The following is a 16490-nucleotide window of genomic DNA, read 5'->3' on the forward strand; positions in this document are numbered from 1 at the left end:
GCCAGGCTGGGATCCTAGAGGGCCTGCCAAGGCCCAGCCCTAGCCCTATTAATGGGGTCGAGCCAGACCGATCAATTTTTTTTATTTACTGAACTCTTAAAAATAAAAATAAAATACAACATATGGCAAGTCGAAGCCAGGACATGATTCCTGGGGACCTAAACAAGCCCCATACTAACATTAGGCCCAGATCTCAAGCCCGAACCAGGCCTCATGCCAAATTTAGCAGCCCAAGTCACCCCTAGGGTTTTGAGATATGGCATGACCAAGTATAACAAAACCATAGCCCCAATAAAACTGGGCCCTCTCCATGGAACAGTGATTCTAAGTGATGAATGTATAATGCCTTTTATTGGGGATCATGTGACATTCATTTTTGGAAACATAAGGTATGTTTCATTCAATTTTCTCCTTCATGTCTGAGCTGAGGTATGGTGTGGTGTTGCCACTTTCCTTCTTTTTGCTAGGGAACAGCACCAATCAACAGAAAGGAATTAACAACCTGATGTGAACAACTCAACTCATGGAGATATTTATTTTACCTGGGGCAATGCTTTGAGATATAACAAAATAGTCGATATCCATACACACATATATGCATTTTGAAGATCGCCTCGGCCAAGGTACTCGCTCTCGGAGGCGAATAACTCCCACGATTCCATTCAGACATAAAATGTCAGAAATAAATTTTTCTGAAGGTGGACCACTTAAAGAGAGCCAAAAAAAACAAACAACTTTTTGTGGTCTATGATTTGACAGACCCCTTATTCTCCGTCACTGATCGATGTGGTTTAGATGAGGTTAAGGCACATGAAGGTCACTTTCTTTCCAAATTTTGCATGTAAACAAGAGTCATATGGCACCTTCTGTCCATTGTCTCCATCTCACCTACTAGATCAACATCACATTTAAATATCTAAATACACACAGAAAAAAGCTAATCAATTTCTAAAGGAAAAAGTTTATATATAAGGGGGACGCCCTGGACAATCCAATTGAAGCGCCCCTTGAAAATTCACTAGATGAGGTTTTGATGTTGAAAAACCTTCAATTCGACCATCTCAACCTCAAGCTATATGAAAATGAGAAAAAATAGATTTCAAGTCTTGGAAAAGGTGCGTCATGTAATGTATTATCTAGACTGTCAATTTTTAAGATTTTCAAGTTTTCAGAGATCTATACTTATTTTTAATCACTAAATTTTATAATTGGAGATGAAAATAAATTTTCAGGACATCACAAAGATTTCTTGTACATAAACAACATGTTTCGATACCATTTGAAGGTGCACCTTACTTTGATTGTTTAGAGCATCACCCTTATACAAACCACACCCATTTCTAAAATGTATCTTCAAAAACATTACCTATAGTTTAAAGATATATTAATTGTAATACATTTCAACTTTAATTTGCAATTTTGTTTTTGCAGATAATATTCCACCAAATGAGAGGACAACATGCTAAGATATCAAGCAAACACACACTTGGGAATGATAAACATAAAGTTTGGTAAAACAAAGAACAAAAGAAAGGCATCGAAAGAATCCATACGGTAAATCCGTCAGACGCTGAAAAATATCATTATTAAACACATAAAAGGTTCAACCTCATACAAAGATCTTCTAACCAATGTTTGTACTCGGAGTCTTCTTCAGTTTGGTGAGAAAAATGAAGCAATTCGGTATTTTGGTCGATTCAGGGGAAGATTTAAGAATTTTTTATTTAATATAAATAAAATAAATATTTAGATATAATATATAAAAAATTAAAAATTAAAATAAAAATTTAAAAAAAAAAAAAAAGAAACTTGTATATAGACATTTCTTTGCTTCAGAGCTTTGGCCAAATTGGCTCGAAGCAGACCCCAATCTGACCAAAGAAGTTTGAAGTGGCCCGAATCTGACCAAAGCGGCAGCATCAGGCTTCACTTCACTTCGGTCTCGATCTAAAATCCGAAACTTCAACCTCTTCGGCCGAAGGGAAGTGAAGTTGACAGCAATGTTTCTATTACTAGGTAATTAAAAATGTTGAAATTTTAAAGAAAGTATTGCGAAAAGACCACTACTTGAAAAAATAATGATGTTTTTTAATGTATTAAGGAATGTTTGAATTACAAACCTCCTGCTTCACTACAGCTACTTCTGCTTGTACTAATGCATTGTGAGCCAAGAAATACTAGAAAATTATGGGATTTTCCTTATAAATCTATGATAGATAACTTCAAATAAAAAGTATAACATAAAGTAGACGTGAAAGAAATAAAAAAAATATTTTTGAATGTAAAAAGTTTATTTTATTCTTCACATTGAAGATCACCATGGGCTAGATCAAAGATGTTTAACAATTTGGATCCAAAATCCATCTTTAAGGTGGACATTAGAAGGGGGAATGCACATAAATTGATCCATTAAATGCAGCACACGTATATTCACTAGTTACGTATTGTCTATAAAAGTGAAAAAATTGCATTAGCTATAACCTCATCAATTATATTTGTCACTAATTTTCCTGGTAAAATAACAACACATTTAAGATTTGAAATACCATTAGATCCAACAAATAAATTTGTATGCAATATTGTAAAACAATATGATATAGCCAAACTTGTCAAATAAACATCCTTACTAATACATGATGGAGCACATATGATATCAAAATATGTATTTAAATTTCTAAATCGATGATTGTAAGATATAATATCGAATAATTATTTTCTTGAAGGAAAAATAATAATCTTAGGAGGAGATTTTAGATAAATACTACCAGTAATTTCAAGAGGTACAATTTCAAGAGGTACAATAATAGAGAATTAATGGTTGCATAACTAAATCATCTGCATAGCCGGTGATAACAATATTAAAATTAGAGCTAGATATGAGAGCTTTTCAAGGCTAAGATTTTGAATCTTTCTTAATACGTGTTAACAATCAAAGTAAGGTCGAAAGATATTGTTTCAAATTTTCAATACTAAAAATCTTTGCGACGCCTGAAAATTTGTTTTTATCTCGAAATATTTTTTCATCTCTAAATATAAAATTTAAAGCTTCAAAAGTAGCATAGGTCGAACACATCTATGATCACTTAAAAATCTAAAAAATTGTCGGTCCAAAAATGCATTACAAGATACACTATTTCCAAAAAATCCAATTTTTTCATGTCCAAAAATTCAAAAATTTTTGGGCATCGGAACAAGTTATTCCTGTGAATTATTGAGGTGCGCCTAATTGTTTAGAACCTCGCCCTTATATGAACTTTTTTTCTTTAACCCATATTTTCCCCATAATCAATCAAACAATCATCCTGGCAAGCTGTGAATGTATCTCTAGTCCAGTAAATACATGCTCCCGCGGGTACATGTAGGAGAGTCTTCCTTGCTCGTCAAAAGTAGTTCTATATTTGAGAAATTTTTTCATTTCAGCGAACAAAATTCTAGAGAGAGAAAATGGCGAAGCCTTTGTTGGTGTTTTTCCTGCATATTTTGGCCTTCTTTGCTGTAATTTCTGGTGAGGAATTGAGCTCAAAGCAATGTGAAGATTTGGGTTTCACTGGCCTTGCCCTCTGTTCAGACTGCCAGACTCTTGCAGAGTATATCAAGGATGAAGGTCTCTCTCTCTCTCTCTCTCTCTCTCTCTCTCTCTCTCTTCCTTTCTGTTGCATTCTATTCTGTTTAGTAATCTCATTTTTCCCACGGCAAAATAATGGTGAAACTGTTGATGGGTTCCTGTAATTATGAACAGAGTTTCTTATTTTTTGAGGTTTTTATGAGTAATATCAATAAATCTAATGGATTCATGTTTCTGGATCTTTTTAAGGTTATTAGAATATTCTCGAAATCTAAATAGGGGTTCTTTATAGTGGTGTGGGAAATGTTTTTCTGATTATTATGTTTGACTTTGGTGTTTTCCTCAGTGTAAATCTGAGTAGGAATAAGCTTGTTATTTCTTTCTAATGTTGAGTACATTGTTCGGATACTTATTGCGAGCCTTTTCAATTAGGCAATTACCTATCTCTGGACATTGGCCTCATTTTTATATCTTAAATTTGACATCATAAGAGTGAAAATAATGGTGCATTTTAGTGGGGATCTTCAGGTTATTAATACCTTAATACGAACGATGAAGTATGAACTTATCATGAGATATGTATGAATATGACACACTTTTTTGAGACTGTCAAATCTGCATTGTTCAAATATAATAGATAGTGTAGATTAATGCAACCTTACTTCTATAAATAAGGTTGCTTCTTTATATAAATTTTTCCTTGAAATATTATTTTGTACTAATTACATTTTATACAATATTCCTTGTGATATTTTGGTAGCTCATTTAAAACTGGATTTCATGACTGATGATTAGCGGAAAGAAACTCAAAATGTCTTTTATTGCCAATCCCCTTGACTCAATAAATTTTATAAGATTTGATTGTCTATGTGCAGGATCTGAGAAGGAAGACAATAGGGTGGAGGAATTGAAACGAAGAAAACTACAAAATTATTAGGAATTTTATAGAAAATCAGTGATTATGAGAATTGTGGACATACATATATTAAATATGTTATTAGATATTAAATGATATGATAGATTTTTTTCCTTCATAATTTCATTGATAAGTGATGATGGTATTAAAATAGCTGAGATAGCAAAGAAAAAATGGAACTCAATTGATCAAGCTATGTGTGATGATTGAACATTCATATGTTCTTGCGATATATTATGAATACTGAAACGGTATGCAATATATAGAAACTTGAAATATTAACATTATGGTTAGATCAACATTCATAAGCAATAAGTAAGCATTCACATAGTGATCGCAGATATTTACTAATTGCTCATGCCCCATGGATGTTATATGTAATTAGTTTATTTATCCATTTTTTTTTCTTTTTATGATGTACTGTTTGCTGCTTATGTGATGCAAATTTGTTCCACTCTTTCCAAATCCACCATATGGGTCTGTGAAAAGCCAAGGACTTTAGGATTTTCTCCATCCTAACTTGCAGCGCCCCAACTTACACACAGGTTGACTTCATATGCTGTTTCCACTTAGTTTCTTGGAGCATGAGCCTTGAGGGGTTTCATCACTCTATTTGTTTATCCAAGTTGACTTCATATGTTGTTTCCAATAACTAGTCTTAAACTATCCTTGCAGTGTCATGTGTCGACCAATCCACCCTCAAAATATTCCCTTCCTATCCCACACTCCGGATTGTTGATAAATTTTTCCATCACCATTTCCCTTCACAAACCTCACGCCCTGTCATTTCGATTGCTTATTGTGCAAGACATGGAAATGTTGTACAAGAATTCAGGGCTCGTATTCCACCTGGATTGTAATGACTCTATTGTCTATTGCACAAATTGCTGAGAATGGCCCATGACCATTGTCCTATTGGATGCAAAGATTAATATTGAGCAACGTATGTGCATTTTACTGTGATCCCTTCCCTCCACACACATTTATAATGGTTGTATATTCCTTTATGAGAGAAGATATAGTTATGTCTTTTGGTATGTTGAATTGATATATGAATCACCTATATGCGTATGAGGGTGTTTTTATGGAATGATATGTGCTGATATAGTTTGACTATATGAAGTTTTATTAACTTATCTTCTCTTTTACATTATTTTCCACTTTGTTTTGGTCCCGTTAGGCAATTCAATTTGGCACATATCAAGTTGAGTCATGCAAAGGAATTTTTATACCCATGGCTCACCCTAGATCTCCTTGGGCTTGCCTTGTACTTGGTTGACTTATCTTTGACATTATTAATTGAGTATTTGAGACTCAGTTGTCATCCTTAGTAACTCGGTCGCATTGCCCTAGGGCCTCATCTATATTGCTTGTACTTTAAATGTGTGTATACATAGAATGTGCGTACATAGAATTATCTAATCATTCCCTCCATGATAACTATTTGACTCATCAATGACATAAGGATAATTGTTTCATGCAGCGGGCACCTCATTTCTACATTTGTAGTCCTCGAGGTATAAAGCATTCATCTTAAAGATGGATGCAAATAGGTGGTCCATCTAAAAACAATTGAAACTAACGGTCCAAATGTTTTCTTAATAGATTTATAATTTCTAATTTTCATTTTTTTTTTTTTTTTTTTCATATTCATGATGTCCATGTTAAAGATTACATGTCCTTAAAAATTAAGTCCAAAAATTCATCTCAAAAATAGATTTTTAAGAGGTGACTCATTTCTACATGGACTCATAGAAACCGTGTCCATGAAATAAAGCGACTTGACTTAGTGATCTGGTGACTTGGGTTATAAGTGTCGGGTTTGTAAACTATCTGGAGACATTTTACGTTTTAAGAAAACTTTTCTTCTTATTGCCTGCATTCATAGTGATTCTTAATATTAACTCAGAAACTTGTTGGACTAGTGTTAATTTTGGTTCTAATTCTCTTTTGGTGGTTGCAGCTTTGGTGTCGGAATGTAAGAAATGCTGCACAGAAGACTCTGATGATTCCATGAGTAAGGTATGGTCGGTTGCCTTAAATCTAAGTGTTAGATAAATGATGCTAATAGCATGGTATAATGATGTATTTGGTGAATTTATTTAAAAAGAAATAATGTATTTGGTGAATTTGACTTCAGCCTTAACATTATCTCTAGGGTGTATATTTATGATCCATGTTGTAATGCTTGCATATTATATGGAATAAGACATATTGGGTGCTTGTGGTCTCAAGCATCAGAGTGTTTCTTGTTTTAAGTTCTTTGTAGTAAAAGAAACCCTATCTGCGCTATTTGATAATTATGAATTTGTATAGGATCTGATCAAGTTTTATGTGAGGGAAATATTATATACGTATCTAAACCACCATAATTTACAAAAGCAATTGATTTATTTCTAGTTTCGTCACTCTAGTGGTCATAGAATCTCCTTGTTGGTATGGAAGTTTCTCACGTTGTTAATAAATAAATTGCAGACAAACGTATATGATTTCAAAGGGTTGTTTAATAGGAAGAGTTGCCAAATTTACTGATAGAAGGACTGTAACAATGGCGAGATATGAGCGACTATCACTAACTATTGGCAACCCACAAAGTATCAAACATTATCATGTTAAGGCAACACATTAAAATAAACCAATATCTTTCATTTCATAGGTTGCCAAAATCTACATACGTCGGGAGACTTGGGAACCAAGGTTTGATAGGCTTCTTCATTTGGCTGTTTTGTACATGTCACGTCCGAACTTGATTAACATAATCAAGATGACATTAATGAATGGAATTATGACAATAATTATTTGTTAGCACACACACAATACTTGAGATGCAATTTTGCTGCATCAAAGGAATACTTGAGATGTAATTTATTGGGAAAATCATCATCAGAGCCTTACTCCAACTATTTGGGGTTGGCTATATGAATCATGTTCTGCCATTCTGATAGGTTCAGGATTCATGAAAAGATATAGCAAAATTTTTATGCTGGCTACCTACCTAACACAACCCTCTTTTATCTGGACTTGGAACCAGTGCCGATTCCCTAGCGTTGAAACCCAAGAACAAAATCCCTCCCCTCGAGAAAGGGATCAATAGTAAATTTCTAACGAATTTCAATGCAAAATAAAATAAGTGGAGAAAAAAATTAATGCTACTGAAACTTAGCAAGCATTGTTATGTTCTCCATTACCAATGCCCTAATCCTAATCACATTTGTGTTGAATTGGTTAAAGTGATCTAGAACTATTGAAATCCGACAACAAATCTTCACTTACAGGAAGACTGCATAAAATAAAACCAGTTCCACTACTCAAAAAATCTGAAAAAAAAAGTTATTTTATCCATGCTCATGGTATAAAATATCAAATCCTCATGTTTACCCTTTAGATTTGTCGCTTGGAACGGGTACAAGTGTCGGTGTTTGACATAGGTATAGGGTATCAGATTCCTCATGCCATGAAGAAGAGGATTTGGCAGCACAGCTATAATATGAAGACATCCAAATTTCATAGTTTTATTAGTATTCCATTTCATAAGGAGGAGCAAGAGATAATCAGTTATACCTTAATTGTCTGAATCTATAGATATTTTGAGAGTTTCATAGACATTTTGAAAGGTTCACATGTGTCTACTTAAACAAAAATAAGATCAAGCCTCGAAAATGATGTTATTAATGGTTAATAAACAAGAAGAATCCAAAAGAATCTGCATAAGTACGTGTGTCAACATGTGTCTAACTCTGACAAGGGTACAACACCCAAACAGAAGAATCCATGTAACATTGCCCTTTATCTTTAGGGAACTTAACTCCTGAGAAAGGAATAGATCATAATATCATGCATAATTTTTCTAATGCAACAGTTAACAACTTCAAAAAATATCGTGCATAATTTTTCTTTTTATTAAATTTATCATGCATAATTTTCTCATATATGTTAGATTCTCTCCTTAGTTTTCTCATGGAGTTTTTCTAGATAGGTCTCACACTTAATATGATATCTTTAAGGAACTTAACTCCTGATAAAGGAATAGATCATAATATCATATTAAGTGCGAGAGCCTATCTAGAAATACTCCATGAGAAAATTAAGGAAAGAATCTAACATATCTAAGAAAATTATGCAAAATAAATTTAACAAAAAAGAAAATTTGCATGAGATATCTAGGAAAGGTAATGTTCGTACTTATTCATATGATGAAACTATTCTTTTGGTTGAGCTATTCCTGGTGTTTTAGGGTATAGTTGTTGGAAACATCCGTAATTCAGAATCGTTTCTAGAATCGGAATCGCGTGTATTAGAAGTTTTGGAATTTAGGAATCGTTCTCCGTACTATTCGGATTTGAGAAAAATGATTCTCACTATTTTGGAATCGCGATTCAAAAAATTAGGAATCGTGTTTCCTATTTGCAAGAATCGATGTCCTTTGATGTTGGAATCACGTTTTATACCTATATGGAATCACGCATGAACCCACTTGTTTCGGTGGTTGCTGGAATCGTGATTCCTAAAAATATGGAATCGTGATTCCTAAAAATAAAGAATTGTGATTCCTAAAATTCTAGAATCGTTATCCTCATCAATTTGGAATCAACATTCTCACCATTCCGGAATCGTGACTCTCCCCGTATTGGAATCGAGATTCTCCCCTTACTAGAATTGCAAACCAATTCCCTCCAGTATATGAGAGAAGTATTCAAAAAAATATATAAATTTACCCATTACTACAAGATCAAATTTTGGTTTTATATACTTTGTCCAAGACTCCAAGTGCTAATGTCAATCTTTATAATATCTTTGTGGACAATCCCATACAATGGACTCGGTCTACCGATAACCTTATTATGTCTACAAGGTCTGGAGCTAGTCTACGGCATACAAGGAGTGAGAACAAGGGCAAACTCCTTTTATCTCATTTCTTTGAATTATAAAATAAGTACATGACATAGTAATTCTTCTTTGTTAAATGTAGTTTTGAGTCTTTTGACTTTTGAAAATTGAGTTATTCAATTTGTAGTTAATTTCTCTGATATTTAATGATGAATTTAACCTAAAGCACCGCACAGGGCACTTCGCTCATATCTTTATTATTTTCTTATTCAACTTAAAGAAAAGAATTTTTATCCTCTTATTCAACTTGAAGAAATGACTGCGCCGATCATATATTAAACATTATTGGATTACTAGTTTAGTACCCACACCATTTACCAAACATTATTAAATTGGAAGTAACATATTTTTTAATATTATTTATTCTTGGTAAGAGTCCTTAAAAAGTAACATGGAATGAAGGATAGAAATTAGTAAATAAGCAAATAAAAAACTTAACATATTACCCATATTTTAAATTTTGATTTTATTGCCGTGTGCAACAACTTCAAATTTTCTAACGCTCTCATACATGTCGTGCTTACTCATGATTGAGCACACATCGAAGGGTTTCTGCTCTCCCTATGCTCACATTACTTTCATGTTGTATAGTATTTAGTTGAACACTTCAAGTTCTTATTCTCACATTACTTTCATGTTATATTATTTAGTTGAAGATTTGAAGTTCCTATTCTCGCATTACTTTCATGTTATATTATTTAGTTCAAGAATTGAAGTTCCTATTCTCACATTACTTTCATGTTATATTATTTGGTTGAACACGTGTTTCTATTATTTAGTTCAAGAATCGCATTGTTTTGTAGCAAGGAATCACGATGTCTACGATATAGAAACTTGATTCCAAACAATATGGATTCGCAATTCCAAAAATTTGGAATCAACGTTTCTCACAAGCAGAATCGCATTCTTGTGTAGCTTAAGAATCATAAAGTCCTCAATATGGAATCTTGATTCTTGCAATCCAGGAATCGAGATTCCTAAACTAGGTGGAATCGCATTCCGCAAAAAATGGAAACGTGATTCCTTTCTTTTAGAATTGACTTTCGCCCGGAGAAACGTCGAATCGAGATTCCGAAACAGAATCGCTACCCTCATAGGCGATTCAGGTAACTATATTTTAGGGTCCTTTTGTGTTACTACTACAGACAAAATTGTGCAATAGACATGTGACCATAGTCGAATGACTTGTTGATGACACTAGCATAGTAGGTTGCATCCTATCCCTCTATCGCACTTATCTCACCTCGTCATTTGACTTTCTGACATTGATATATCACTCTAATTTGACTCTCTCACATAAAATATCAATCTCTTACATGAGACAAGATTGTACTCACCATCATGAGATACACCTCTATTAGTCATTACGATCTCTATTAGTCATTACGCATACTGATCAGAACTGGACTTTGTGACTATTCCCACATTCTGGAAATCTTCTTGTGGTTCTGGGATATGGAATTGTAAGAGGAGCCCTGGGGAGAATTAATGAACTCTCCAAACCAGTTCTCGGAAGTCAAAACACTTGAGGGTGTAGAACCTAGATCTTCAGGGCTTGTTTTTCGTTTGCTAAATTGTCCATATAATAATCAGAACCATTACTCCATAGGAAGTTGTTACAAAACAAGTTTTCCTTTGCCAAAAATGTGGGAAGCCAATGTAGAAGGTGATGTCTCCATATAGGGCAAAGAAATCTCCACATTATCTCACCAACGAGCTAGCATGGAGCAACAACCTAGAAATTTTGTTTGTGGATGCAAACCATGATGCTTGTGGTGTATGGGTTTACCAATTTTTTCATGTAGGGGAAAAAGTTTTTTGAAAAAATAACTTCTTTATTGCTTGTAATCTTTTACAAACTTAGGTGGCAGTCCCCAAATTCTTTGAAGTACCAAATCGGGTTTCCCAAGCCCTTGGGATTAAAAGAAGTATATTGGTTCCCAGCCATTGATTTTTCAAAAAAATGTTAACTGTTTGATTCAGAAACATGCAAAATTTCTATGCACAAGATATATAGTGCTTCCTTCCTAGTATGTCTGTAAGTAACAAATGGTTTTGCACAAGTGATTTATTTGATTGGACACATGGTCAAGCCTACATGGGTTTGCAGTTTTATAGTCGAGTCTATATGGCTTTGCAGTTACTTTCTTAAGCCAGGGTGTTGTGTTTGATAAATATCTTTCAATAACCAAATTGTTCCCCTATCTGCTGTCAATTTTTGGCAGTCTAATTAGAAGGGCTTGGGTCTCGGCTTCGGGGGAGTTGCAGGTCCCAATCAGACCCAACAGATCAGCAGAACCTGATCTCATTGGCCCCAAAAAAGGACCCTCAACTACAGCAGGGCCAGGGTTGCCCTTCAAGCTTTCATCAAAATTCAATTTGATCACCACAAGGGATGGGGCTTCCCAACATGAAGATCTGGTATGCTCCGTGCAATGAAATCCATTGGTGAAAGTCCTTGAAATTTTTTTGCACATAAAGCCTAAGAGATGATAGGGGATTTGACCCTACCCTGAATGGCTGCCATACTATAGAGACTGCTCTGAAAGATTATTCTACTTCTTTTTTACCAAGTGGACCAGATCAGTCTGAGGATTGAAAGAAACCATAATATTTTTCCAGCTGTTGGAAAGGGCAAGGGGTTAACAATCATTGCTGGATGATGCTATCTATTGTTTTTGGTTAAACCCAATGTTTTGGAAGAGGAAGTGCTTCAAGATCCAAAATCCAATCGTTGTGGTTATTCTGCAGTGGAGAAACAAGTGTTCATGTTCTTTAGCTTCGTGACATATTACACACCTATTAAGTATTGGAATACCCATATTGTAACCAATCCAGAGTAGCTTCTTGAAGGCCACCAGCAAACTAAAGGCCATAACATTTGTTGGTACTGGAATGGGCCACAACCAGCGGAAGCTTAGAGACATTTGGAACACTGGATTGGTTTGCCTCGAAATGGAAGGAAACATTGTCTCAATGTAGACATCAAGACTTATAGGTCACCCAACCCCTAATTGGTCAGGTTTCAACAAAAAAGTGGCATCCAAATGATCTTCCCCGCTATGTTTTCAACCATCCCCTAGACTAATGCTTATGTATTGGATGCAATATGGAAAAAGACCCAGGCTTCATCACCGTAGCATACATCCTTCCAAAATCTGATCCTTTCACCAGTTCTTGGTACTAATCTGTTGTGTTTCCCAAACTCACTGTATATTTGGTGGCTTATGCCCCTCCAAGCACATCCACTCAATGTTAGTTAATTGTTGGATAAATACAAGACCTTTCAATATAGAGAAGGGTTAAGAGAGAGACAGACATTTTAGAAGATGGGAGAGCAGATGTTCCATGGAGATAGAGAGAGATTGAGTTAGAGGGAGTTTATTTATTTTTGTAGGGCAAATGTAAGGGAAGTTACCCTCCGCTAAAATCAAAATCCTTTTGAGGAGAGGGAGAGAGAGAAATTTTAAGAGAGAGAGAGTTTAAGGACGTGTGTATCTGAGAGAGAGAGTTTAAGGACGTGTGTATCTGAGAGAGAGAGATTTTAAGGGATGGGAGATCATAGTCAATCAACTTAAGAAATGGATTATGCTTAGACATATTTCAGAGAGAGAAATACAGGGGAAGTGAAGATCAATTTTTTTTTTAAAGATGAGAGAGGGAGAGAGTTGAAGATGAGAGAGAGAGAGAGAGAGTTTTTAAGAGATTGGAGATAATAGTCGATTAACTTAAGAAATGGATTATGCTTAGACATTTTCCACACGCACACACACAGAGAGGCAGGGAATTTGGAGGGAGAAAAGAAAACGCGATCAGTTTGAAAATCACGCTTCTGCACAATTTTGAGGTTGCTATTTTTATTGAAATTTTTTGATGGAATTCTTGGACCTTACTCAACAAGTTGGATATAATTATCTAACAACTTTGCCCCACCAACCAAGCAAATGTAATTTTGACTTTGAAAAAAAAAATCTCCTGTTAAAAGTGCAGCTCTAGACTCTGTTATTGTTTGCATGCATGCCTAAGTATTTTATGTGTTTCAGACCTTCAGGATATCATAGGTACTTACTGTTAGTGCATTATTATGCCCACTTAATGTGAGTGCAGGTTTCGTACTCCGGCGCTGTCCTAGAAGTTTGCATGAGGAAACTTGTATTTTATCCTGAAGTTCTTGCTTTCATTGAGGACGAGGCCGATAAATTCCCTTCTTTGAAAGTTCAATATGCTTATGCGTCACCACCAAAACTTGTCATGCTAGATGATGCTGGCAATCACAAGGAAACCATAAGGTCAGTTAATATGCATAAGCATTTCTCACATGCATCACGATAAATTGGACCTTGATAATGGAATCTGTTTTGGTAAGTTGCTTTTACTTGCCTATTTCTTTTCCTATCAGCCCCATAAGATCCTGTTGATATAGCAATGCTCCTTGACTTGTAGTAGCAAATATTTCTGTGCCTGGTTTGTAGAAAAGATTTTATGATTTAATGTAGAGGGTTACACAACAAATGCTCAACCCACAGGCTATGAAGACTCCCCTGAACTTGAGAATTGAAAACTACACTTGAATACCCAAATAAATCCCTCCCTAACTCAAAATGTCACTATCATGGCTAAAGCCATATTGAGCACCCTAGAACTCTAATATCCTTAAAAGTCCCTATTTCTTTAGCACTCACTATACCACTATTTTGTTTTTCTTGCAATCTGGGAATCTGACATCTGCATAATTTGATGAATCAATCCTTGCAACACCAGCAAATAAAGTGGTTTTAGTTTTCTAGGTTGACTTCGTCTGGGGAAATTATATATATATATATATATATATATAGAGAGAGAGAGAGAGAGAGAGAGAATCAGTCTGTTTTCGTTCATGAAAGTATCCCTTGTTCCTCATTCATGGCTGAACATGCAATCATGAAGAAAATAAATTAAGGGTAGGATTAAGGTGCATCCAGCGGACATACCTATTACAGTGAATCCGCCCGCTAAAAATCTATCTTGGAAATGGATTATGGGATCCAAGATTTTGCAAGACCATAATCTAGACCATTGAGATTATGAGTATTCATCATCATTAGAGCTTTTTCTCAACTATTTGGGGTCGGCTATACGAATTCCTGTCATTCTACTCTATCAATAGGTCATACCCTTAGTAGGACTATAAAACCCCATATCTTTTCTTACTACTTCCAACCATATCTTTTAATTCAGTTCTTACTACTTCCAACCATACCCTTAGTAGGGCTATAAAACCCCATATGCTTAATCCAGTTAATTTTAAAACATTTAGATTCTAGAGCATCCCTCCAAAGTTTTAACTTGGTGTTAGCACCTCTTCGGGTCTCATCGATCAAAACCATGTCGTCTACAAATAACATAAACTACGGTACCTCATCTTATAGGTGCTTGGTTAAGTTGTTCATAATTAGGACAAAGAGGTACTATATCATAAGCTTCCCACTGATATCATATTGAGCGTTAAAAATGGTGTGTTATGTATTTCTTTTTTTTTTTTGTGTCGGGGTCGGGGGTTGGGGATGTTCATTCTAATTTTTCAAACATCGACAGATCTACTAGAATTTCGAAGCTCCAAATTTATGGATCTGAGTTAGAAATGAACTTACAATGATTTGGATGTGTCTCGAGTCCTAATCTTTCAAAAACCAAGGTGGACACATGAGTTGGCCCTCTCGCCAAATACATTACTAAATAAATGTCCCGTTGTGGAATATGTTCATTTACAATAATTCTCTTCATGTATATTTTGTATGCAGTGAGATAGAAGTTGAGCCATGCCAAGAGCTTTCCTTTTCTTTTTCCTGTGCATATAGATGGCCATGATATGGTTTGTGATATGGTTTAACATGAGAATATCTCTCACATTGTGGAATTTGGTGCATGATACAATGTTTTATCATCATTTTATTGTCTTAAAAACTGATTTATTATATATTGTTATAAAATGCTCATCCAACTGTGTAGGATTGACAATTGGAGGCGTGAACACATTCAACAGTTTTTGCGGGAGAAGGTTGAGCCCCACGCATCTCAAGACTTGTAATCTATCTCTCTCTCTTCTATGTTTTGGATGGGATATACGGACATGAATGGGCATTTTATGTGAAGGCAAACTTGCTTGTGTCACTTATCTCTCTAATTCTCTCTATATCAATTCCCTCTCTCTCCGAAATGGGTTAGGGCTTTGGCGGTAGTACCAACGAGCCCTATGATGAAATCTCTTACTCCATTTTCACCAAAGGGTAGGGACCCAAAGCCTGACTGACTTTTTATTTTATTTTTTCTCTCTCTCTCTCTCCATTTCTATAATTCCGATATTGAAATGTGGTTGAGAACGCAAGTTTTTATACATTTTTGTATTATTTGTCAAAAAATGCAGCTAAATGCATCTCTCCTATGCGTCTCTTGTTAATGAGGAAATAATCCCCCCTTCCTTTCTCCTTCTCTCCAAAGTATCTATAAAATTGTCCATAATTACCATGATACCCAAAATATTCCCATATCTTTTTCCTTTTTCTTTTTTTTGGATAAACCCAAAAAATTCCCAATCCATATCTCCAATTGCCATTTGGTTTTTGAAGTGGCGATTTTGGAAACCACGACTTCCTAGTACTGTAATACTTCCATGTTTGATAACAGGGAGTGCTACGCACTTTTTGGGAGCCATAGTAACTTGCTGACTCCCTAAATAACATTAAAAAGTGGATGCCACCGCTTCCATTGCCACTTTTAATCTGTACTTTATTTAGCATAGTTATTTAACAACTATTTACCTTTGGTACATGGTGGTCACATTAATCTTAATTGTAGGATGTGAAATTTGGTGGCTTCCATTGATCAAGTTCAAACCAAAAGAAATTTTTGGAATTTTGTGAAACATCCAAGCTATAAAATTTCACATTGAATGGCTGTAAGTAATTGTGACCACTTTATATCAAAGGTAAATGGTCTCATTATATACAGTCCTTTAAGAAAAACAAGTTTCCCTTAAAAAAAACAAGTTTTCCTCATTATTGTTGTTAAGGCTTATGCTTGGGCTGGCCTCAGCCAAGTTTAGGCCCAAAAGGCTCATCCATGGCCTAGGCTGGTCCTGATGGT

General features: G+C 35.0%; 1 protein-coding gene across 1 annotated transcript; it reads left to right on the plus strand.

The window, feature by feature from the left end:
* The first annotated feature begins 3237 nt into the window (after positions 1 to 3237).
* On the plus strand, positions 3238 to 15518 carry LOC18448769 (selenoprotein family protein). The gene is made up of 4 exons (XM_006858830.4): positions 3238 to 3604; positions 6445 to 6503; positions 13476 to 13657; positions 15357 to 15518. The coding sequence occupies exons 1-4, from the start codon at positions 3445 to 3447 to the stop codon at positions 15433 to 15435; spliced, it is 480 nt and encodes a 159-aa protein (XP_006858892.1). The 5' UTR covers positions 3238 to 3444; the 3' UTR covers positions 15436 to 15518.
* Positions 15519 to 16490: the final 972 nt, after the last annotated feature.

Source organism: Amborella trichopoda, chromosome 6 (assembly GCF_054954075.1).
Source record: "Amborella trichopoda isolate Santa Cruz 75 chromosome 6, AtrichopodaSantaCruz75HAP2 v2.0, whole genome shotgun sequence".
Classification (NCBI taxonomy): Eukaryota; Viridiplantae; Streptophyta; class Magnoliopsida; order Amborellales; family Amborellaceae; genus Amborella; species Amborella trichopoda.

Coding starts and splice junctions, on each gene's coding strand:
- LOC18448769 (XM_006858830.4), top strand. CDS start 3,445: ATGGCGAAGCCTTTGTTGGTGTTTTTCCTGCATATTTTGGCCTTCTTT. Junction 6,504..13,475: donor CTGATGATTCCATGAGTAAG/GTATGGTCGGTT, acceptor ATGTGAGTGCAG/GTTTCGTACTCCGGCGCTGT. Junction 13,658..15,356: donor AATCACAAGGAAACCATAAG/GTCAGTTAATAT, acceptor CCAACTGTGTAG/GATTGACAATTGGAGGCGTG.